The sequence below is a fragment of the Microcaecilia unicolor genome, chromosome 5, assembly GCF_901765095.1.
Source record: "Microcaecilia unicolor chromosome 5, aMicUni1.1, whole genome shotgun sequence".
In the NCBI taxonomy this organism is placed as follows: domain Eukaryota; kingdom Metazoa; phylum Chordata; class Amphibia; order Gymnophiona; family Siphonopidae; genus Microcaecilia; species Microcaecilia unicolor.
The window spans coordinates 249,094,492-249,117,648 of record NC_044035.1 but is presented as its reverse complement, the minus strand read 5'-3'; the positions used below and the strand labels follow the sequence as shown (position 1 = coordinate 249,117,648).

General features: G+C 49.2%; 1 protein-coding gene across 1 annotated transcript in view; it reads left to right on the top strand.

Moving 5' to 3' along the window:
• Positions 1-23,157, top strand: part of MAEL (maelstrom spermatogenic transposon silencer) — a 111,433-nt gene that overhangs the window by 10,884 nt on the left and 77,392 nt on the right. Inside the window, exon 2 of the mRNA XM_030205095.1 lies at positions 3,838-3,936. Coding sequence (XP_030060955.1) covers positions 3,838-3,936 — 99 coding nt within the window. The remainder of the gene's footprint in view (positions 1-3,837; positions 3,937-23,157) is intronic.

Genomic DNA, 23,157 nt, shown 5'->3' with positions numbered 1-23,157 from the left:
TGCCATCGGAAAACGCACCATCTCTAATTGGCTAGCAGATTGCATTTCCTTCACTTATGCCCAAGCTGGGCTGACTCTGGAGGGTCATGTCACGGCTCATAATGTCAGAGCCATGGCTGCGTCAGTGACTCACCTGAAGTCAGCTTCTATTGAAGAGATTTGCAAGGCTGCAACGTGGTCATCAGTCCACACATTCACATCTCACTACTGCCTTCAAAAGGGAACCCGATGTGACAGTCTGTTTGGGCAGTCGGTGGTACAGAATCTGTTTGGGGTTTAGAATCCAACTCCACCCTCCTAGGCCCATTTCTGTTCTGTTCCAGGCTTAACTCTCAGTTGTGTTTGTTTTCAGGTCAATCTCAGTTATGTCCTCGCCGTTGCGAAGCCCAATTGACCATTGTTCATTGTTTTGAGTGAGCCTGGGCGCTAGGGATACCCCATGCGTGATGATGTCCAGCCTGCTTGTCCTTGGAGAAAATGAAGATACTTTCCTGTAGCAGGTATTCTCCGAGGACAGCAGGCTGTACATCCTCACAACCCTCCCTCCTCCCCTTTAGAGTTGTTCTTCTCGTTTGCTTTTTATATAACTGAGGGAAGCGCGCGGGCGGGAAGTCACTCGTACATGCGCGGTGCATTGTCCCCGCGCCCACTCTCGTCGTTTCTACAACTTTTAAAATTTTGATTTTTAAATCCGGAGCTCCTGGGCCGTCGCAGACGACGACCCATGCGTGATGATGTCCAGCCTGCTGTCCTCGGAGAATACCTGCTACAGGTAAGTATCTTCATTGTGTGGAACATGCTGAATGGTGGGGTGGGGACTTCTTTCATGCTCCAACGGAAGAAAAGAGAGCAAGGGGTTGTCTAGATTTATAAGGGGCTTCAGATAATTAGTGATCCTCAGAGCAGATTTTGTTATAGCACTTGTAACTATTAATAGGACCAAATGTGTACTCTGTAATGTTTATGCCCACGATTTGTTTGATCAATCCTTTTATAAAATTTGTTGAAATATTTACACCATTTGGATAGTCTACACATCGTTATTTGGGGGTGGGGGGGGGAGGATTTTAATGAGGCTTATGATCCTCACCTAGATAGATCACATCCCTCCATGACCTCTTGCTCTTTTTCTCCAGGGAGGATCTCTAGAATTTGTGAAGCTTTGGACATGGTGAATATGTGGAAGGCTCTACATCCTTTAGACTCTTCCGCAAGGAGAGTATTAGAGCTTCAGGCTATCATGTCTGGATATGTTTCTGTGATTTCTCCTTAAGGGGTCTCCCTTTGTACGGTTCCAGCCTTTTTGCCTAAGATGGTTTTGGCCTTTCACTTCAATCAGCTGGTACGTTTTCCTTTGTTTTGCAAATCTGAGTGTGGGTCGGTGTACTCTTCGTTGTATGGATGTACCCTGGGTCCTACTGCAGTATCTGGAGGTCACTAATGAGTTTCGGCAGTCGTGTCATCTTTATTCTATTCGTGGGGGCATCATAAGCAGGTGGCTGCCTCCCAAGGCTACCATTGCTTGGTGGCTCCTGGAGTGTATTTCATCTGCTTACCTGTTGTCGGGAAAATCGTCCCATTGGTGCTTTGGGCTCTTTCCACTTCTTGGGCGGAATCTCACCTCCTTTCCCTGGAAGAGATTTGTAGATCAGTGCACCTGGGCATCACTGCATATGTTTGCTAGATACTACTAGGTGGATGTTGTGGCTCGCTTAGACGCAGCCTTCAGCATGTCAGTTCTTTCGGCAGCAGCGTCCGTGTCCCACCTAGATTGAGGACTGCTTTGCTAAGTCCCATCTGTTTTCTGGATTCATCTGTTCTGATGACAAGGAAGGAGAAATTGTCTTACCTGGATGATTTTATTTCCTTTAGTCATAGATTAATCCAGAGCACTTCCCTATGGATTCTGTACTGTTTCTTGTTCATTCCACTGTTCAGATGAGCTGTTTCTAGATTGTTTTTATAAGTAAGGAAGGATTGGGATCTGCTTCTGGTGACGTTTTCTCCTTCTTTCATATGGAGTATACTGAGGGACCAGACTGCAGGCTGTCTATCTCATAAGAACATAAGAGTAACCATACTGGGTCAGACCAATGGTCCATCTAGCCCAGTATCCTGTTTCCAATAGTGGCCAAGCCGTGTCACAAGTACCTGGCAGAAACCCAAATTCTGGCAACATTCCATGCTATCAATCCCAGGGCAAGCAGTTGTTTCTCCATGTCTGTCTCCATAGCAGACTATGGACTTTCTCCAGGAACTTGTCCAAACCTTTTTTAAACCTAAATATGCTAATTGTTGTTAACCACATCCTCTGCATAGAGTTTGAAAGCTTAACTTCATTGAGTGAAAAAAAATATTTCCATGTAACTTGAATGTCCCTTAGTCTTTGTACCTTTGGAATAGGTAAAAAATAGATTTACTTCTTCTTGTTCTACACCACTCAGCATTTTGTAGACCTCAATCATATCTCCCCTCATCTGTCTCTTTTTCAAACTGAAGAGCCCTAACCTCTTTAGCCTTTCCTCGTATGAGAGTAGTTCCAGCTCCTTTATCATTTTGGTTGCTCTTCTTTGAACCTTTCTAATTCCGCTGTATCTTTTTTGAGATACAGCGAGCAGAACGAAACACAGTACTCAAGCTGAGGTCACACCATAGAGTGATACAGAGCTGCTATAGTATTTTTGGTCTTATTCACCATCCCTTTCCTAATAAATCCTAGCATCCTGTTTGCTTTTTTGGCCGCCACCACACATTAAGTAGAAGATTTCAATGTATTATCTACAATGACACCTAGATCTTTATTGGTTGCTGACCCTCAAGGTGGACACTAGTATCAGGGAATTATGATTCGGATTATTTTTTCCAATGTGCATCACCTTGCATTTGTCCACTTTAAACTCCATCTGCCATTTTGAATGGCGAGCCTTCTAATTTCCTACGGTCTTCATGCAATATTTCATGCGTTTTAACAACCTTGAATAGTTTAGTCCTCATCTGCAAATTTAATCACTTATCCTGATTTCCATATCATTTATGAATATGTTAAATAGCACCGGTCCCAGTACTGATCCCTGCGGCACTCCACTAGTCACCCTCCTCCATTTAGAGAAATGACCGTTTAACCCTACCCTCTGTTTTCTGTCCAGTAACCAATTACTAATCCACACCAGAACATTGCTTCATATCCCATTACTCTCTAATTTTCTCAGGAGTTTCTCATGAGGAATTTCATCAAAAACTTTCTGAAAATCTAGATATACTACATCAACTGTCTTACCTTTAGCCACATGTTTATTCACACCTTCAAAGAAATTAAGCATATTGGTGAGGCAAAACTTCCCTTGGTTGTACCCACACTGACTCTGTCCCATTAAACCATGTTTGTCTGTGTTCTGTAATTTTATTCTTTATAATATCCACTATTTTGCCCGGCACTGACATCAGGCTTTAACAGTCTGCAATTTCCCAGATCACCCCTGGTATTCTCTATCTGCACCTGCTGGTAGATGGGCATAACCCATCCCTTTCTGGATTCATCTGCTATGACTAAAGGAAAGAAAATTATCAGGTAAGACCTAATTTCTCCATTCTTATTGGATAAGGATATCCTGAAAGTTTGAGGGGCATGATGTGCTTCCAGGACAGGGTTCTGAAGTGCTGGACTAGATTTAAATGCTATGTAGAAGGAAATACACTGGCACTATAGGAAGCCTGATGAGTTAACCATATGTCTCACCAATAACTGTTTTAGGGAGGAGTACCATGAAACACAAAAAAGTGAAAACAAAAACATTAAAGTAGCAGAAGCCTGAAATAACTGTGCTGCCTTTTTTTAAGTTGCTGAGTCAAGAGGAAAAAGAGAAATATACTGAAATTGCACGCAGTTGGAAAGCAGAACAGGATAAGGCCTCAAAATCCAATCCACCATCTACTCAGGTAAGAGGTGACTCGAGTGTTCCAATGGGATAGGCTTCACATTGAAAGCAAAACTTGAAGCTTGCATGACTTGTGTGCTTGCCCTGTTCACAAATGTCTTTCCATACACACCAGTGAATGTGGCACATGCTGTTTCAGCTAGGCTGTGAGGCATCTATCCAGGCCTGGGTCATGACAGGTTGCATCTGTGGGGCATACACAATCTTTTGGGTTGTAATTGAGAAAATGACACAATATAGATTAGAGAAAAATGTAACACTGCCACATTTTGGTATTAGATGGTGTAGTGTCTGGAAAGTAATTGTCCCCTTTTCTCTATAGACCCAAATTCATAATGCCCAAATAATAACGGAACTAACTCCACACCCAGTGGTATTATAAAAATTGATTGCTTATTGATTCACAATGGCAGTAAAAACACAATGAAAGAGATGCAAGAATAGTGACACAGATGGTCTTATCATAGAAACAGCTCAGAGTAAGCACACACAAATACCTAAGCTAGGCTTCTAATACAGCCAGCTAACCCCATTGCATTATACAGCAATTACATGGCAGCTATACAACCTGATTATTGGTGGCACATCATAATGTCTGGCAGGTGGCAGAGCACTCCTAATACAGGTCAGTCAGACGGCAGAGCAGAGCTGCACTTCAGATGGAATGCAAATAACCTCAGATATGATCCTCTCTTTATACAGAAACTGCAGCTGAGCCGATGCCATGCAATTTGGCCTTGTCAATGCACAAACTTCCATAGCGTCCCCAGATCAATCCAGAGACTTGTGGGTTATGTCCCTCCACTAGCAGGTTAAATAGAGAGGACACCGAAGTTCGCCCACAAGAGGGCATGTGCAGCCAGCTTAACTTCAGTATTCTCTCTATCTAGCAGGTGAAGAGACATGCTGTGCAGCTCTGCAGTGATTTGGCTCCTATCCCGTTCCCTCGGGGGTTGTTGAGCTTAATTTGGGGTTGAGGTGCTTTGCGCACGTTGGGGTTACACCTGGTGGTGCCAGGTCCCTATCCGTCTCCCCCCACCAGCCTACTGCTGCTTAGGGATTTGTCTGTCGGTGTTTCTCTCCTGCCTCTTGAAAAAAAAAAATTGACCGAGACACAAATGCAGATCCCTGCAGGTTAAGCAGTGTTTTCGCAGTCCTCAGAGTTCCAGGCTTCAGAGGTACGTGAGCGCTAGGCTGGGAGCCAGTCTTGAGGCTGATGTCGGCGTCAGAGTCCGTCAAAAGGTGTTCGCGCTGCGGGGCACGTAGGACGGCGTCTGGGGCATGTGAGAGCTGTACCGGGGCCTTGGGCAAGCCCCGGATGGAACAGGCAGACCTCTCTGCTGGGGGGGAGGCGGCGGAGTCGGCCGATTCCCGCTTGGCGGGAAAGCCATTGTTGGCAGCGTGTGGCTTGGCCACTGCCATTTTTTCTCCGTCTGTTCCTCAGCTGCAGATGAATGCGGCGGCGGGTTTACAGCTCTCATCTGTTGCGGCCCTGGAACGCGGAGTCTCCGACTATCCTCTTACTGGAGCGGTGCATGCAACGGCGTTTTCTCCAGAATTTGTGCTGCTTATGCACAAGGCTTTTTTGTTAAAAGAAGTGGGGGGTACCGAGATGGATGCCATTTTGGAGACCCAGCGTGGCATCCTTCGAGGTGGCGGCTTTGTCATTACAGGCCTCGATTTGCGGTTCTTATGCGGCAAGAGCGTGTCTTTTCCCTGGGTACAGAAGGCATTGTCGACTGAGGATCTAATTGAATGCCTTCTGGCGTTGGAGCCGGGTTTGGCGTACCTGGCAGATGTCTTTTATGACATTCTCCGGGCTTCAGCTAAGGAAGTTTCATTGGTGTCGGCCCGTAGATGGATTTGGCTAGAGCACTGGGCTGCAGATGTAGCCTCTAAATCCCATTTGACACGGTTGCCTTTTAAGGAGCGGCTCCTCTTTGGGGAGGAATTGGCTCAGACTGTTAAGGAGTTAGGTGATACTAAGGGTCGTTTGCCGGAGGACAGCGGTAAGTCCCAGGCGAAGTCCTTCAGACCGCACTTTAAGGAGGCCAAGCGTTATAAGCCTGGCAAATCCGGGGGGGGGGGGGGGGGGGGGGTTCCAAGCCCCGGTTTCAATAGAGACAGCAGCCCTTTCGGCTGGACCACCGTCAGCCCATCTCAACCCCTCGTAATCCACAGGGTAGCAGAGGAACCCAATGATGGGGCCCTGGTCCATTCCTTTCCGGCAATAGGGGGACGGCTGTCTCAGTTCGGGAAGGAGTGGGCCGGGGTAACTGCGGATGAATGGGTGCTGGACATCGATCGGGACGGCTACAAGTTGGAGTTCGCCCGTCCACTGTCAGACAGCTTCCTAGAGTCTCCTTGCAAGTCTCCGCTAAAGAGAGCAGCTGTTCAGGAGACTCTGGCAGAATTACTGCGCTTAGGGGCAGTTGTTCCAGTGCCTTCGGCCGAAATTGGCCAGGGTCGCTACTCTATTTACTTCGTCGTGCCAAAGAAGGAAAGGAAGTGTCGCCCAGTTCTCTATCTCATGGCGGTCAACAGAGCCCTCAAAGTGAGGCATTTCAGGATGGAAACTTTGCGATCTTTCGTGGCGGCCGTGCAACCAGGAGAATTTTTGTCAGCTCTCGATCTAAAGGAGGCGTACTTGCACATCCCCATTTGGCCGCCTCATCAGCGTTTCCTACGCTTTGCGGTGCTGGGTCAACATTTTCAGTTCCAAGCCATGCCTTTTGGTCTGGCCACGGCGCCTCGTAACTTCTCCAAGGTAATGGTGGTAGTGGCAGCCTTCTTGCGCGCAAAAGGGGTGCAAGTTCATCCGTATCTCGATGACTGGCTCATTCGTGCACCGTCTCGGGAGGAGTGCGCCCGGGCTACACAGTCGGTCATGGATCTTCTGCGTTCGCTGGGCTGGGTGATCAACATTCAGAAATGTCATCTCGTCCCGACCCAGACTTTGCAGTATCTGGGTGTGCTCTTCGATACTGCTTAGGGCAGAGTGTTAATCCCGGAGCTGCGCCGGTTGAAGCTCATGCGGCAGATTTCCTCACTGCTTCAAGCGCCTGCTCCAAAGGCGTGGGACTATGTTCAGGTTCTAGGGTCAATGGCAGCGACACTGGACGTAGTCCCTTGGGCCAGGAGTCATATGCATCCATTGCAGTGGTCCCTTCTCAGCCAGTGGTTCCCGTTATCGGAGGATTATGTGGTTCTGATCCCATGGGGAGGCTCAGGCCTGGTTTGCCATCCGTTGGTGGCTCCAGCCGGTCAATCTGCTTTGCGGCATGCCCCTAGCCACTCCGGAATGGCGGGAGGTCACGACGGATACCAGTCTGTCCGGCTGGGGAGCTCATTGCCTGGGTCATTCGACGCAGGGGGTGTGGAGTCCGTCAGAGGCTCGGTTGTCAATCAATCTTCTGAAATTGCAGGCGATTCGGCTGGTGCTGCAAGCCTTCGAGACTTTGGTGCTGAACCAGTTGGTACGAGTTCTTTGCGACAATGAGACAGCGGTAGCTTATGTCAATCGCCAAGGGGGCACTCGGACCGCTCAGTTGTCAACGGAGGCGCTTGCCCTTTGCCGCTGGGCGGAAACGCGTCTTTCTTTTGTCAGCGGCTCACATTGCGGGAGTCCTGAATGGGCAGGTGGATTTCCTCAGCCGGAACCAGTTGGATGCGGGGGAGTGGGAGCTCTCTCCAGTAGCGTTCGACCAGATCACGTCTCGTTGGGGGATGCCGGTAGTGGATCTAATGGCCCGTTGTTCCATTGCCAAAGTGCCTCGCTTTTTCAGCAGGGGAAGGGAATTCGGGTCCGAAGGAATAGACGCGCTGTTGCAAAGGTGGCTGCAGGATCTCCAGTATGTCTTTCCTCCATGCCCCATGGTCAGTCGGGTGATCGGCAGGATTGCGCAGCATTCAGGAGTGGTCATTCTGGTGGCTCTGGATTGGCCCAGGCGTCCTTGGTATGCGGATTTGGTACGTCTGTTGATAGACGTACCGTTGCAGCTGTTGGATCTTCACGATCTTCTGAATCAGGGGCCAGTGATCATGCAGGATCCCATTCCGTTTGGTCTTATGGCTTGGCTATTGAGCGGTCGCAGCTCAGACGCAGAGGGTTTTCTGAGTTAGTGATTGGGACAGTGCTGCAGGCGCGCAAGCGATCTACTTCTTTGGCGTACGCTAGAGTCTGGTGAACTTTTGTTGCTTGGTGCTCGTCCTCAGGCATTTCGCCGGAGTCGGCTCCTCTCGTGTCTATCTTAGCCTTCTTGCAAGAGGGGCTTGAAAAGGCCCTCTCTTTGAGCACTCTTAAGGTACAGGTGGCAGCATTGGCCTGTTTCCGAGGCTGGTTAGGTGGTCGATTGTTGACCGCTCATCCGGATGTAGTTCGTTTTCTCCGGGGTGTTAGTCTTGTTAGACCCTCTCAGATGCCGGTGGTACCAGAATGGAATTTGAACCTAGTACTGAGGGCGTTACAGCGTGCTCCATTTGAGCCTCTGAGTAAGACGTCTTTGAAGGATCTCACGTTGAAGACGGTGTTTTTGGTGGCCATGGCTTCGGCCAGAAGGGTATCGGAGCTACAGGCTCTGTCACGGGATCCCTTTCTGCGTTTTTCGGAAGCTGGGGTCTCGGTCCGTACGGTTCCATCGTTTTTGCCGAAGGTGATTTTGCGTTTTCACCTTAATCAGGAAGTGCATTTACCAACCTTCAAGTGGGAAGATTACCCGGGGGATTTTCGTCAGTTTCGTTGTTTGAATGTCAAAAGGTCTCTTCTCGCATATTTAGAGGCTACTAATTCCTTCCGGAATCAGATCATCTCTTTGTCTGTTTGCGGGACACAAAAAGGGACAGATAGCTTCTAAGGCTACGATCGCTCGATGGCTACGGGAAGCGATCGTCTCTATGTATCTTTCCATGGGGAAACCGATTCCTCCTCAGATTCGCACGCATTCGACTAGAGCTCAGGCCACGTCTGTTGCGGAGTACCGGCTAGTGCCGTTGGGCGAGATTTGTAGAGCGGCTACTTGGGCGTCGGTACACACTTTTGCTAGACATTACTGACTTGATGTTGCGGTGTCTGGATGCGTTTTCGGTGCTTCGGTACTGTCTTCCGGGAGCATGCGGTCCCACCCTTCTTGAGGACTGCTTTGGTACATCCCACAAGTCTCTGGATTGATCTGGGGACGCTATGGAAGGTAAAATTATGTCTTACCTGATAATTTTCTTTCCATTAGTTCCTCAGATCAATTTTCTTTCCATTAATCCCTTAGATCAATTTTCTTTCCATTAGTCCCTCAGATCAATCCAGAGGCCCTCCCTGGGGTTCGCATTAGCTGATTCTGTATGATGTATATTTGGCAGAGTTTTGATATAGTTAATGTTGTTTAGGTTCGCGTTCTTCTGTTGGTCTGGAAGTTTGGATTAAACAAGTTCTTGGAAAACAGTTGTTACTGTGAAGCAGCTGGAGGATTTTCCTTCAGATTATTTGCTCTTTTCGAGAGGCAGGAGAGTGAACTATTGTTCAAATGATTTCTTTTCTTTGGTATCGTATACTGAAGTTAAGCTGGCTGCACATGCCCTCTTGTGGGCAAACTTTGGTGTTCTCTCTTCTCTGTCTGTTACCTTTAGTGCAAGGGTGTCCAACCTCTGTCCTTGAGGGCCACAATCCAGTCGGATTTTCGGGATTTCTGCAGTGAGTATGCATGAGATCTGTTTACATGCACTGCCTCCATTGTATGCAGATAGATATCATGCATGTTCATTGTGAAAATCCTGAAAACCTTGACACTCCTGCCTTAGTGCTTTGACCTCCTCCCATGTTTTTCTGTTCCATCTTTACACTGATGATTCCCAGATCTACCTCTCCACACCAGAAATTTCACAAGGAATCAAGGCCCAAGTCTCAGCCTGCTTGTATGACATTGCAGCCATCTGAAATTGAACATAGCCAAGACTGCGCTTCTTATCTTTCTCCCTAAACCCATCTCTCCTCTTCCCCCATTCTCTGTTTCTGTGGATAGCGCTGTCATCTTCCTTGTCTCCTCCGCTCATAACTTTAGGGTCATATTTGATTCCTCTTTTTTTCTGCACATATCCAACCGCTAAAACCTGCCATTTATTTCTCTATAACATCACCAAAGTTTAACCTTTCCATTCTGAATCCACATTCTCATCACCTCTTGCTTAATTACTACAACTTGCTCCTCTGAGGTAGCTCATTAAACACTTTCTTCCCTTTTGTCTGTTCAAAATTCTGCTGCATGGCTTACATTTTATGCTGCTTATCCTAGAAATAAGCGGTGGATTTTCCCCAAGTCATTTTAATAATGGCTTAAGGACTTTTCTTTTAGGAAGCTATCCGAACCTTTCTTAAACCCTGCTAAGCTAACTGCTTTTACTGCACTCTGACAATGAATTCCAGTTTAATTACATGTTGAGTGAAGAAATATTTTATCCGATTCGTTTTAAATTTACTACTTTGTAGCTTCATTACATGCCCCTGGTCCTAGTATTTTTGGAAAGAGTAAACAAGTGATTCACGTCTACCTGTTCTGTTCCACTCATTTTATAGACCTCTATCATATCTCCCTTCAGCCATCTCTTCAAGAGCCCTAGTTGCTTTAGCCTTTCCTAATAGGGAAGTCGTCCCATCTCCTTTATCGTTTTCATCGCCCTTCTCTGTACCTTTTCTAATTCCACTATATCTTTTTTGAGATGCAGCGACCAGAATTGCACACAGTATTCGAGGTGCGGTCATACTATGGAGCGATACAAAGGCATTATAATGTCCTAATTTTTGTTTTCTTTTCCTAATAATATCTAACATTCTATTTGCTTTCTTTGCCGCCGCCACACACTGAGCAGAAGGTTTCAATGTGTCATCCACGATGACACCTGGATCCCTTTCCTGGTCGGTGACTCATAATGTGGAACCTTACATTACGTAGCTATAGTTCGGATTCCTTTTTCCCACACGCATCGCTTTGCATTTGCTCACATTAAACATCATCTGCCATTTGGATGCCCAGCCTCCCTGTCTTGTAAGGTCCTCTTGTAATTTTTCACAATCCTCTTGTGATTTAACAACTTTGAATAACTTTGTGTTAGCAAATTTAATTACCTCACTAGTTACTCCCATCTCTAGATCATTTATAAATATGTTAAAAAGCAACAGTCCCAGTGCAGACTCCTGGAGAACCCTACTATCTGCCTTTCTCCATTGAGAATACTGACCATTTAACCCTACTTCACATGCACTGTCAACTACTGAACTTTAACACAATACCACTTGATTTCTTCCACGGAAAAAAAACTTGTATACTTGACTGCTTAATTTACTTCATCATGTACGAACTTTAATACCACTATGTATTTCTTGATCCGGAATTGGCGATCGCCATTACGGTACAATGTAAGCCACATTGAACCTGCAAATAGGTGGGATAATGTGGGATACAAATGCAACAAAATAAATAAATAAATCTAACCTGCTAGTGGAGGGACATAATCCACAAGTCTCTGGATTGATCTGAGGGACTAATGGAAAGAAAATTATCAGGTAAGACATAATTTTACCTTTGTCCTTCTCAGATGTTGTGGCTTGAGGGGCCCCTGTTTAGTAATAAAGAAGATGGAAGAGTATATATGCAAATTACAATTGATACCTCTCTCATATAATGTGCAAAGAACTTGGCACATTATACGAGAGAGGTATCAATTGTGGCTTGAGGGGCCACCATATTGTCCCACTGGCACTTGTTGAAAGGGTCAACCATGAGGTCATTTGTTCCCATAAACAATGTGCTCTTCTTGGGTGAGGAGGAGCCTCAAAGTCTGCAACAAGTTTGTGAATTTCCCCTTGTGGTGATCTAATGTGGTTGTTCTCCTTGCTCACCAACAGCTTTAGTAATGTTTTGTAGTGTCCTTACAAGTTTGAAACCTGGCAAGCAACAAGACTTGACAGTGAAAGATGAAGTTTTCTTGTCATCAACAGCAGATGAATCCATTAACTGATGGGTTGTATCCGCCTACCTGCAGGTGGAGATAGAGAACACTGAAAGCACATGGTGTTCCAGGACGCCCAACCCCCTCTGCCTTCAGTATATCTCTATCTCCCAGCAGGTGTGGACGTCACTTCTCAGCTCCTGGGGTGGCTCCTGTGTTTTGCCAGTAGAGCAGGGGGTGTTGTGGCTGGTGGTGCCCACTTTAAAGACATACTTGGTTTTCCCTGTCCCTGCCTTATCTCATTCCCCCTCCTCCCGGAGTTCCTCTGTGGCTGCCTGCCTCTAACTTTCCTCACAGTAAAAAACAAAAAACAGAGGCTTTCTCCTGAACTTGACCGCAGCTCGTTTGACTTGGTCTCCTGAGGTGAGAGTGGTGCCCAGCTCTTCCGGGGAGGTTCCCGCTGACAGCGCTCTGTGCGGGGTAAGTTTTGGCGCGAAGGTGCCATTTTGTTTTCTGTATTTGATGGCTGCTGAAGGGGTTAAGCACTGCTCCCACTGTGGGAAACGCAGATCAGCAGCAGGGCTTTTGCAGCACATGCTGCCTAGATGCTAATGCTGGCACGAGCATGGCGGGTGGTGATTCTTCCCGCCTGCCAGAGTTAGCAGCGGCCGCCATCTTGGAGGCGCCGCGTGACTCGACCCTTGCAGTTGTGGAGGGGTCTGAGTGCAGGGGGACACCTCATTTCAAGATTTCTAGAGGAGCTTTTGCCTCCGCTTCCACCAATGTGGGGCGGATGTACAGGGTGAGTTTTTCTCCCCTGAATTTGTGCTGCTGATGCATAAGGCTTTTATGTTAAAAAGAGCACTGCCTGAGGCTCATGACAATTCCTGTCGGTCTGGGTTGCCTCCAGTTCTTTATAGCCCAGCGTCTGCTGGAGACTTTATTTCTACCCCCGAGCTTTTGACTGACGCTAAGTGTAGACGAGTGAATACCCCATCTGAGGGGGATTCTTCACTCTGTTCTCCCCCGTGGTCTAGTTTTGGGGAGTCTGAGGGGTCTGGCAGGCCCTCACGGACTGATGATCCAGATGAGGGTGGCTGCTTGCCACAGGAGTTGGATGACCCTAAAGCGGTTCAGATTTTCCACCGCGACGAGCTGCCAGCTCTCATTTCTGATGCCTTACAGGCCCTTTGTATTGAAGATCCTGAGAGGGTGCTGCCTCTTCTATTAATCCTAGGATGGCTAGCAGTAAGAAGCCTTCTCGGGCTTTTCCTGTGCATGCTTCCATCCAAGAGCTTATTTCAGCTCAATGGTCTGACCCTGAGGGTCCCTTGAAGGTGGCCAGGGCTATGTGTCACCTTTACCCCCTGAGGGAAAGTCAGTTGACCCTCTTTGGGATGCCTAAAGTGGATGCTTTAGTCATGGCTGTGACTAAAAAGACTACTCTCCCGGTGGAGGGAGGGGTCTCTTTGAAAGATATGCAGGACCAGCTGCTGGAATCCGCGCTGAAGTGGTCCTTTGATATCTCGGGCCTTTCCTTACGGGCGGCTATTAGCAGTTCCTATGCAGCTCAGGCCTGCCTTTCCTGGTTGCAGCAGGCGGTTGATAGCCCGCTGATGGAGCGGGTTCCCTCGCTGAGGTTGGCCCGCGTATGGATTCTGCCCTGTCTTTTTTTGGCTGATGCCCTTTATGATCTGGTCAGAGCTTCGGCTAAGCAGATGTCTGTGGCGGTTGCTGCCCATTGCCTTCTTTGGCTCTGGCATTGGGCGGCTGACATGGCCTCTAAACAAAAGGCTGGTGAGGTTACCCTTTCGGGGCCTTCTTTTATTCGGGGAGGATTTGGAGAAGATTGTTAAGGACCTAGGGGACTCTAGGTCCCAACGGTTGCCTGAGGATAGGCCGAGGCCTTCTTCCAAAAGTCCTTTTCCAGGCCACGTTTTCGCGAAGCTCGCAGGTATCGCCTGGGGCGCTCTGCAGGGTTTGGTCAACGTTCCCATTTCCAGCAGAGGAGCTCCTTTCGTTTGGACAAACGCGCGGCGGTGTCCAGGCAACGTCCAGGAGTTCAGGGGCATCCTCCACAATGATGGGGCGCTGGTCCACTTGTCGGTTCCCGCAGTAGGGGGTCGTCTCTCCCTCTTTTTCTAGGAGTGGACCAAGATTACTTCGGATCAGTGGGTCCTAGACCTGATCAGAGAAGGTTACCGGCTAGAATTTGCTGTCCCAGTAGGAGACGTGTTTTTGGAGTCCCGATGCGGCACTGTTGTCAAGAGGGTGGCAGTATACGAGACCTTGCAGGTGTTGCTGAAGCTCGGAGCAGTGGTTCCGGTTCCTCCCGTCGAATGCGGCTGCGGTCGCTACTCCATCTATTTTGTGGTGCCTCAAAAAGGTGGGTCGTTCAGACCTATCCTTGACTTATGCAGAGTTAACGAGGCCTTAGGAGTGCGACACTTCCGCATGGAAACCCTGCGCTCCGTCATTGCAGCGGTACAGCCAGAAGAGTTTCTCACATCTCTGGACGTCAAGGAAGCGTACTTGCATATTCCCATCTGGCCGCCGCATCAGCGGTTTCTCCATTTTGCGGTATTGAGCTAACATTTCCAGTTTCGTGCCTTGCCTTTTGGCCTGGCGAATGCCCCTCTGACTTTTTCCAAGGTCATGGTGGTAGTGGCTGCCTTTCTCAGGCGAGAGGGTATCAGTTCATCCTTATCTCGACGACTGGCTCATCAGAGCGGATTCGGCAGACGAGAGTCGACTTGCCACAGCCAGAGTTGTTGCAGTTCTTCAGGCTCTGGCTGGGTAGTCAATATGCCCAAAAGTCACCTGACCCCCTCTGTCTCTCGAGTTTTTGGGGGTCCAGTTCAACACGGCTTCGGGTTCATTTTTCTTCCTGACAGCAGGTGGCTCAAGCTTCAGAATCTGGTGCTCCTGTGGATGCCCCGCCCTCGAACTTGGGACTTTGTTCAGCTCCTGGGATTGATGAGACCGCTTCAGCAATGGCCTCCGATTTTCCAGGAATACCAACGCAGACTACGGTGGCTTCCTGCGGCCCAGCGCAGTATGGATTGGTAGCTTCCTCAGCGACCCTCCAGACCGGTCAAGACGCGTGGGTTATGTCCTCCTACCAGCAGAGGGAGACTGAGAAAACACTAAGCTTTTGAAGCCTGTATATATAACCTGTGCAGAACCTCCACTAGCCAGTATTTTCTCAGTCTCAGCAGAGGTAGCAGTTGACAGCCTGTGCAGTCTCCAATAATCTGGTGAGGTAGTTTGTCATTGGGTCGTAGGATTTTTTCCTTCCAAACTTTATTCTGTTGCAGTACCCTGTACGCGTGTGTAAAAAAAAAAAAAAAGTGCTTTGGGGCCCTGGGTCTGGTGGGGCCCAGTTTTTCCCCCTGGGGTGTTACACCTATGTTTGGGTCCCTCCCCCTGTGCTGCTCTCTATTTCTGTTGGCTTGGCAGCTTTGTGCCTCGGCTGCTTTCTCAGTATTGTAGCCTTGAGTGCCTTACAATTTCCAGATGCCAGAATTAGAGTACTGTGCCTTTAAGGTCAGTTATTCTATTTCGTTTTGCTTGGCAGCTTTGTGCCTCGGCTGCTTTCTCAGTATTGTAGCCTTGAGTGCCTTACAATTTCCAGCTGCCAGAGTTGGAGTACTGTGCCTTTAAGGGCATTTATTTCTTTATTTTCAGCGGACCGAACGGGGGTTTTGATTCCTTGCTGGAACGAGAGAGCAGCGCTTTCTCCAGTGCTTTTGCAGTGTGAGTGAGTTTTTGGTTTGGCGCGTTTGCGGAACAGCTTTTCCCTTCCCTCGTGGTTTATGGTGGCCCAGCTCCTCCGATGTCGCGCGTGCTCGTGGCGAGGGGTAGAGGCGCCGGGCGCTCAGTGTAGCTTTGCGGTGCACCTATAAAGGTGGCTGCGGCACCCCCCGACTTGACCGCGGAGGGATCGATGGTGTCGGGAGTCTCCGGGTCAGCGGGAGCGTAGGCAGGGCCGCTGTCAGCGGGAACAGTTTCGGCGGGAACAGCCGCCATCTTGAGTCTGACGCGGCCCATGGAGCCGGCTGGTTTTGGGCCTGCGGCCTCCGTTTTTGGCACAAAAGGGCCTAATGACGGTCCAGGAATGGTGGGCTTTCCTCCAGATTTTGTCTGGACGCGGTATCAGGCCTGGAGATCGGGACCCCCCCTCCCCCCCCCCCCAATTGGAAGAGGGGGCTATTTCCGTCTTGGCTGAGAGACCACGGTTAGAGTGGTCAGAGGACAGGCAATGTTTTTCTCCTGTAGCTGCAGAAGCTGCGCTTAGTGATCTGGGGGAGTCAGATGGAATTGACGGCTCTCAGGAGCAGGATTGTTGGATTCCTGGAGAGGATCCTTCAGTAGTGCGGATTTTCCATAGAGATGAGCTGTTAGAACTCATAGATCAGGTGTCGTCCACCCTTCAGTTTGGTCCTGAGGTGGCGTTGGGGGAAACTGTCCAGGATCCGTTGGTGAAGGGCATTCAGCGTCAGGCGTGATCCTTCCCTATGAACAAGGATCTCCGGGAGATGATTTGTCAGGAATGGGATTTGCCGTGTAAGGTGGCAAAGGCAATGGCGAGGCTTTATCCCCTCCCTCAGGACGATAGGGATTCCTTTAAGGCTTCCACGGTAGATGCAGTAGTGACGGCAGTAATTATAGCTACGGCTATCCCGGTTGATGGAGGAACGGCTCTCCGTGATCCTCAGGATAGGAAGTTGGGATCTTTTCTCAAGCGTAGTTTTGTTTTGTCGGCTCTAGCCCTGCAGGCCTCGGTTTGTGGGGGTCTGGTAGCTCGGGCATGTTTTTGTTGGGCCGAGAAGCTCCTGGATGATTCGGTAGATGTTGGTTCTTCTGGGGGTCAGGAGTTAGCCGACTTGGACATGGGTTCATCCTTTTTGTCTGAGGCTTTTATGATTTGTTGCCTACTTCAGACAAAAAATATGGCTATGGTTGTGGGTCTCTGCCACTTAAGGGAGCTATGCTCTTTGGAGAAGATTTGGACAAGTTAGTGTGAGGTCTTAGTGATACCAAGGTTCTATGGCTTCCAGATTTTCGGTTCAAGGCAGGGGCCAGAACTAGTTCCTCTCGGGGACGGTTTAGGGAGGCTCAGCGGTATAGGCCGGGCAGATCGAGTGGGACCTACCCCTAGCTGTCTGTTTGTCCAATTTAGATTGTAAGCTCTGTTGAGCAGGGACTGTCTTTTCATGTTAATTTGTACAGCGCTGCATAAGTCTAGTAGTGCTATAGAAATGTTTAATAGTAGTAGGACCTCTAGGGGTCGGTTTTTCCAGCGCACACAGTTCTTTCGTGAGAGTCGTCGCGGAGGGCATGGCTTTTCCGCGGGAGGTTAGTATTCAGGCCACAATTCCCAATGAAGGTGTGCGGGCTCAGGCTCTGGTGCATGTTGGGGCTCGGCTGAGTCTGTTTTACCAGAGTTGGGCCCAAATCAGGTCAGATCAGTGGGTTCTCAAGGTGTTTCGAGGCGGATGTGCGCTGGAATTCGAAAGCTGTTCTCCCGAAGTGTTTCTGGAATCCCTCTGTCGGTCTTGGAGCAAGAGGGCAGCAGTGAGGGACACTCTGCGGTGGCTGCTCGCGTTGGGAGCCGTGGTTCCTGTTCCTTCAGATCAGCAACGCTCAGGGTGCTATTTGATCTATTTTGTGGTCCACAAGAAAGAGGACACTTTTCGTCACATTTTAGATCTCAAAAGGGTCAATGCGGCACTCAAGGTGCCCTCTTTCCGGATGGAGACGTTGCGGTCGGTCACTGGTGCGGTCAGGAAAGGAGAGTTTCTCACTTCCTTGGATTTGATGGAAGCTTATCTTCACTTTCCTTTGTGCAGCCTTTTGGTTCCAAGTTACAGGGTCCGATTCGTCGGTTCCTTGCAGAGAAGGCGCCGACGGCCCGTACTTATCGTCAGGTCCTGGGCCTGATGGCGGCGACCATAGAGGTAGTTCCGTGGGCCAGGGCGCACATGCGTCAGGTACAGTCAGCTCTGCTCAGTCGTTGGTCCCCTCTGTCGCAGGACTTGGAAATGTGTTGTCCGCTGTCGGTGGCCCCTCGTCTCAGTCTCCGCTGGTGGCTCAGTCCGCGCAATTTGGGAAAGGAATGCCGTTGGAGTCCCCACAGGGGCTGGTAATGGTCACGGATGCCAGTCTGCAAGGTTGGGGGGCACATTCTCAGTCAGGTAGCTCAAGGCCGGTGGTCTCGGGCAGAAGCAGAGTGGTCCATCAACCGGCTGGAAACTCGGGCCATTCGGGTGGCGCTCCAGGCCTTGACGTCGGTGGTTCGCCACAAGGCAGTCCGAGTGCTCTGTGACAATGCCATGGCAGTAGCATATGTCAACCGTCAAGGGGGGAACAAAGAGCCTTGGCGGCGCAGTTGAACTCATCTTCAGGCTCTCTTGGCAGCGCATGTGGCCGGGGTAGGTCACATAGATGCAGATTATCTCAGCAGGCACACTCTAGATCCCAGAGAGTGGTCTTTTCTTCGGTCAGTGTTCCAGTGAGTTGTGTCGGTCTGGGGACTTTCAGTGATCTTAGGGCAACGGCTCGCTATGCGCAAGTTCAGAGATTTTTTTTTTTTTTCAGTCGCTGAAGAGACCCTTGAGCGGAGGAAATCGACACTCTTCTGTTGCCTTGGCTTCGGGAGTGACTGTATGTGTTTCCTCTGTGGCTGTTAGTCGGTCGAGTAATATAGCGCATCGAACATCACTCCGGTCGGGTGATTCTGGTAGCTTCGGATTGGCAGCGTCGACCATGGTATGGAGACCTGGTGCGGTTGGCAGGGGCGGCGGCCCTGCCTTTGTTGGGATCAGTTCTGTGTCAAGGCCCGATAATCATGCCGGATCCGGCTCGGTTTTCGCTTATGGCTTGGCTCTTGAGCGGCACAAGTTGAAGAAGAAGGGGCTTTCGTCCAGTGGCTTTGCTACGATGTTGAGTTGCCGTAGACGATCCACTTCCTTGGCATATGTCCGGGTTTGGAGAATCTTTGAGCACTGGTGTGAAGACCATCGAGTTCGGCCGTTTCACTCTTCGGTGGCGGAAGTTTTGGAATTTTTGCACGATGGTGTTGATAGAGGTCTGGCCTTGTCTACACTGAAGGTTCAGGTGGCAGCTTTGTCATGTTTTCGTGGGAAGCTTCAGTGAAAGTCCTTCGCGTCTGTGCCTGAGGTAGTGCGTTTTTTGAAGGGTGTTAAGTTGCTGCGTCCGCCTCAGTGACGGATGGTGCCTCCGTGGGATTTGAAGCTAGTTTTGGATGCTTTGATCAGGCCTCCGTTTGTGCCTCTGGTATCGGCATCTTGTAAGGATTTATCTTTAAAGGCGGTCTTGTTGGTGGCGATTACTTCAGCACGGAGTGTTTCAGAGCTTCAGGCTTTGTCTTTTAGGGAACCATTTTTGTCCTTTCTGAGGGAAAGGTTTCGTTGCGGACGGTGCTTTCCTTTTTTGCCCAAGGTGGTTTCCGAGTTCCATGTTAATCAGGTCATCTCTCTGCCAGTGTTGGGTGATATGGCTGGAGATTCGGAGCAGCGTGGTATTGCCAAGCTGGATGTCAGGAGAGTTTTGAGTTGTTATCTCTCTGGAACTCAGGACTTCAGAGCCTCTGACCGTTTGTTCGTTCTTCATGGTGGCCCAAAGAAGGGTGCAGCGGCTCCTAAGGTGACCATAGCACGGTGGTTGAAGGAGGCGGTTGCATCTGCTTACTTGGTGAAGGGTCCTGTGGTGCCTAGGGGCTGGTCTGCTCATTCCACTAGGGGAATGGCAGCCTCGTGGGCGGAGAATAGTATGATTTCTCTGTTAGATATTTGTCGGGCTGCGGTTTGGTTTTCGTTGCATTCCTTTGTGAAGCATTATAGGATTCCTGTGCATGCAAAGGACGAGGTGCGCTTTGGGGCAGCAATTTTGACCTCTGGCCTTAGTAGGTCCCTCCCATAAGTTAGTTACTGCTCTGGTACGTCCCACGCGTCTTGACCGGTCTGGAGGGTCGCTGAGGAAGGTGAAATTAGATCTTACCTGCTAATTTTCTTTCCTCTAGACCCTCCAGACCGGTCAAGAGCCCGCCCTGTCTGTATTGGAGGCCAGGAGGTGTGTTTGTTGGATAATTCTTGGCTGCTATAAATTGTTGTTTCTCTAATTGCAGACTGTTTATTTCTGTTTTGTGATAGGAGTCCGGGACAGGTGGGGCTCTTCTTTGATAGTCCACCTGTAGAAGCCCAACTGTTTTATCAAAGGCAAAGGAACATGTTTCCGTAAGAGCAAGCGGAAGATGTTTCTTGTTTTTGCAGTTTACTGTGACCACGTACAGGGTTGCTAGTTGTTGTTAGTGTTTTTTGTTTCTCTGCTTTGTCAGGGGTATACTGGCTAGTGGAGGTTCTGCACAGGTTATATATACAGGCTTCAAAAGCTTAGTGTTTTCTCAGTCTCCCTCTGCTGGTAGGAGGACATAACCCACGCGTCTTGACCGGTCTGGAGGGTCTAGAGGAAAGAAAATTAGCAGGTAAGATCTAATTTCACCTTTCCGACGGCAGGCTGCGGCAGGGGATGCCACTGGCTCTTCCTTTTTGGTGTCTGGTGATAACGGATGCCAGCCTTTCGGGCTGGGGAGCTCATTGCCGGGGACGCTATGCTCAGGGTCTGTGGTCCATCGCGGAAGCGGGATGGTCCATCAATTGCTTGGAACTGAGAGCGATATCTGGAAGGCTCTTCTGGCCTTCCACAGGATGCTGAAGGGTCTTCCTGTCCGAGTTCTGTCGGACAACATGACAGCAGTGGCCTACATTAATCGCCAGGGCGGCACTCAGTGCAGGGCCCTGGCTGCGGAGGCATCTCAGATCTGCGACTGGGCCGAGCGCCACCCAACTAGAGCAGCTGTCCGCGGCTCGCATAGCCGGTCAGAGCAATGTGCAAGCCGATTTCCTCAGCAGACATCAAATCGACCCAGCGGAATGGGAACTGGCAGACAAAGTTTTTCTTAAGATTTGTGCCAAATAGGGGACTCCAGGCTTGGATCTCATGGCGTCAAGCGTAAACGCCAAAGTCCCTCGCTCGGCGGGATTGGATGCTGTGGCTCAACCATGGCCCTCGGGCCTCCTGTATGTGTTCCCTCCTTGGCCCTTGATAGGGCGAGTGAGTTCTACTTTGGATTCGTCTGCACCAAGGATTGGTGATTCTCATCGCCCCGGATTGGCCAAGGCGTCCGTGGTACGCGGATCTCCGGCGGATGCTGGTGGACACGCCTCTTCCTTTTGCCTCGGGTTCCGAACCTGTTAGTTCAAGGTCCGGTGACTATGGAAGATCCTTGCCGCTTTGGTCTTACGGCCGGCCTGGCTCTTGAGAGGGCGCAATTGAGGGACAAGGGCTATTCTAATAAGGTTATTGCCACCCTCTTGCAGGCTCGCACGTGGTCTACCTCTGTGACTTATGCTCGGAACTGGCGCACTTTTGAGGCGTGGTGTATGCCATAGTCCTCGCCAACTCTGGCAACAGTCTCGCTCTTGCTGGACTTTTTGCAGGACGGGTTGCAAAAGGACCTGGCCTACAATTCCCTTCACGTTCAAGTGGCAGTGTTGGCCTGCTTCCGGGGGGAAGTCTCCGGATTGTCCCTTGCTGCTCATTCGGATATTCTCCGTTTTCTCGGAGGGGCGCTTCGTCTCCGTCCTCCTTTGCGATCGCCTTGTCCGGCTTGAAACCTGGGGCTCATGTTGAAGGCACTCCCACAATCTCCGTTTGAGCCTCTTAAACGGGCTTCTGAGAAGGATGTGACTCTCAAGACAGGTTTTTTTTTTTTAGTGGCAATGACGTCGGCTAGAAGAGTGTCTGAGTTTCAGGCTCTTTCCTGTCGGGATCCTTTTCTGCAGTTCTCGGAATCTGGGGTAACTGTTCGTACGGTGCCTTTTTTTTTCTGCCTAAGGTGATTTCAGTTTTTCACCTCAACCAGCCCATCTTTCTTCCTTCCTTCTCTAAGGAGGCGTTTCCGGACTCCTTTGGGCAATTGCGCCTTTTGGATGTCCGCAGGGCTCTTTGGCAGTATCTGCAGATGTCAAATGAGTTTAGGAATTCTGATCATTTATTTGTTCTGTTGGCAGGTCCCCGACGGGGGTTTCCGGCGTCTAAGGCCACTATAGCCCGATGGCTTAAAGAACTCATTTTTTCTGCTTATATGCTTCCTCTTCGTGGGCTGAAATGGGTGTTTTTTTCTCTTCAGGAGATCTGTCGTGCGGCTACCTGGGCTTCTCAGCTCTCTTTTGTGCAGCATTACAGGCTGGATGTGGCAGCGCAGCAGGATGCGCATTTTGGAGTGCAAGTGCTTGCTCGCGGAGTTGCCAGTTTCCACCCTACTTAGGGAGTGCTTTGGTACATCCCATCAGTTAATGGATTCATCTGCTATTGATAAGGAAGGGAAAATTAGGTTCTTATCTTGATGATTTTCTTTCCTTTAGTCACAGCAGATGAATCCATGATCCCTTCCTGTCTGACTTTAGTTTTTGTACAGATGTTGCTTACAGACATTGTGCCTCATCAGGAGTACTTGAAGACAAGCTATCAGAGTTTCTACATGCTGTTTTTATTGCAGGAGGTTGATAACGTCCCTCCTTTGTTTGGTTATTTCCCCGGTTCAGGGGCGTTGTTCTCTGTGAGGAAAGTTTTTTATATTGCCTTTTTTATTCACTCTGCTTTGGAAATTTCATATACTGAAGGCAGAGGGGGTTGGGCGTCCTGGAACACCATGTGCTTTCAGTGTTCTCTATCTCCACCTGCTGGTAGGTGGCTACAACCCATCAGTTAATGGATTCATCTGCTATGACTAAAGGAAAGAAAATTATCAAGGTAAGACCCTAATTTTCCCATGCCAGAGTCTGTATATGTAAAGTCAGGTTGGCAGTGGTGGAAGGTGCCAGGTATTATAATCCTATATAACTTTGTTATATAGTGACATATAGTACTGCATATAGTGCCTTTTGTTCTTAGACATCTAGTCCAGGGGTAGGCAACCACAATCCTTGAGGGCCACAACCCAGTTGTGTTTTCAAGACTTCCAATGAATATGCATGAGAGTGATTGATTTTTACATTCAATGGAAGCAGTATAGGCATATCAATTGTATGCAGATAAGTTTCATGCATATTCATTGTGTACATTTTTACACCACAACTGGGTTGTGGCCCTCAAGGACTGTGGTCGCCCACTCCTGATCTACTTGTTACCCACTCAAAATGCTACTTTTATAATCTTTGTCCCTGGAAAGCTTTAACAGATTTGCTCTTCATAATAAGCCAAA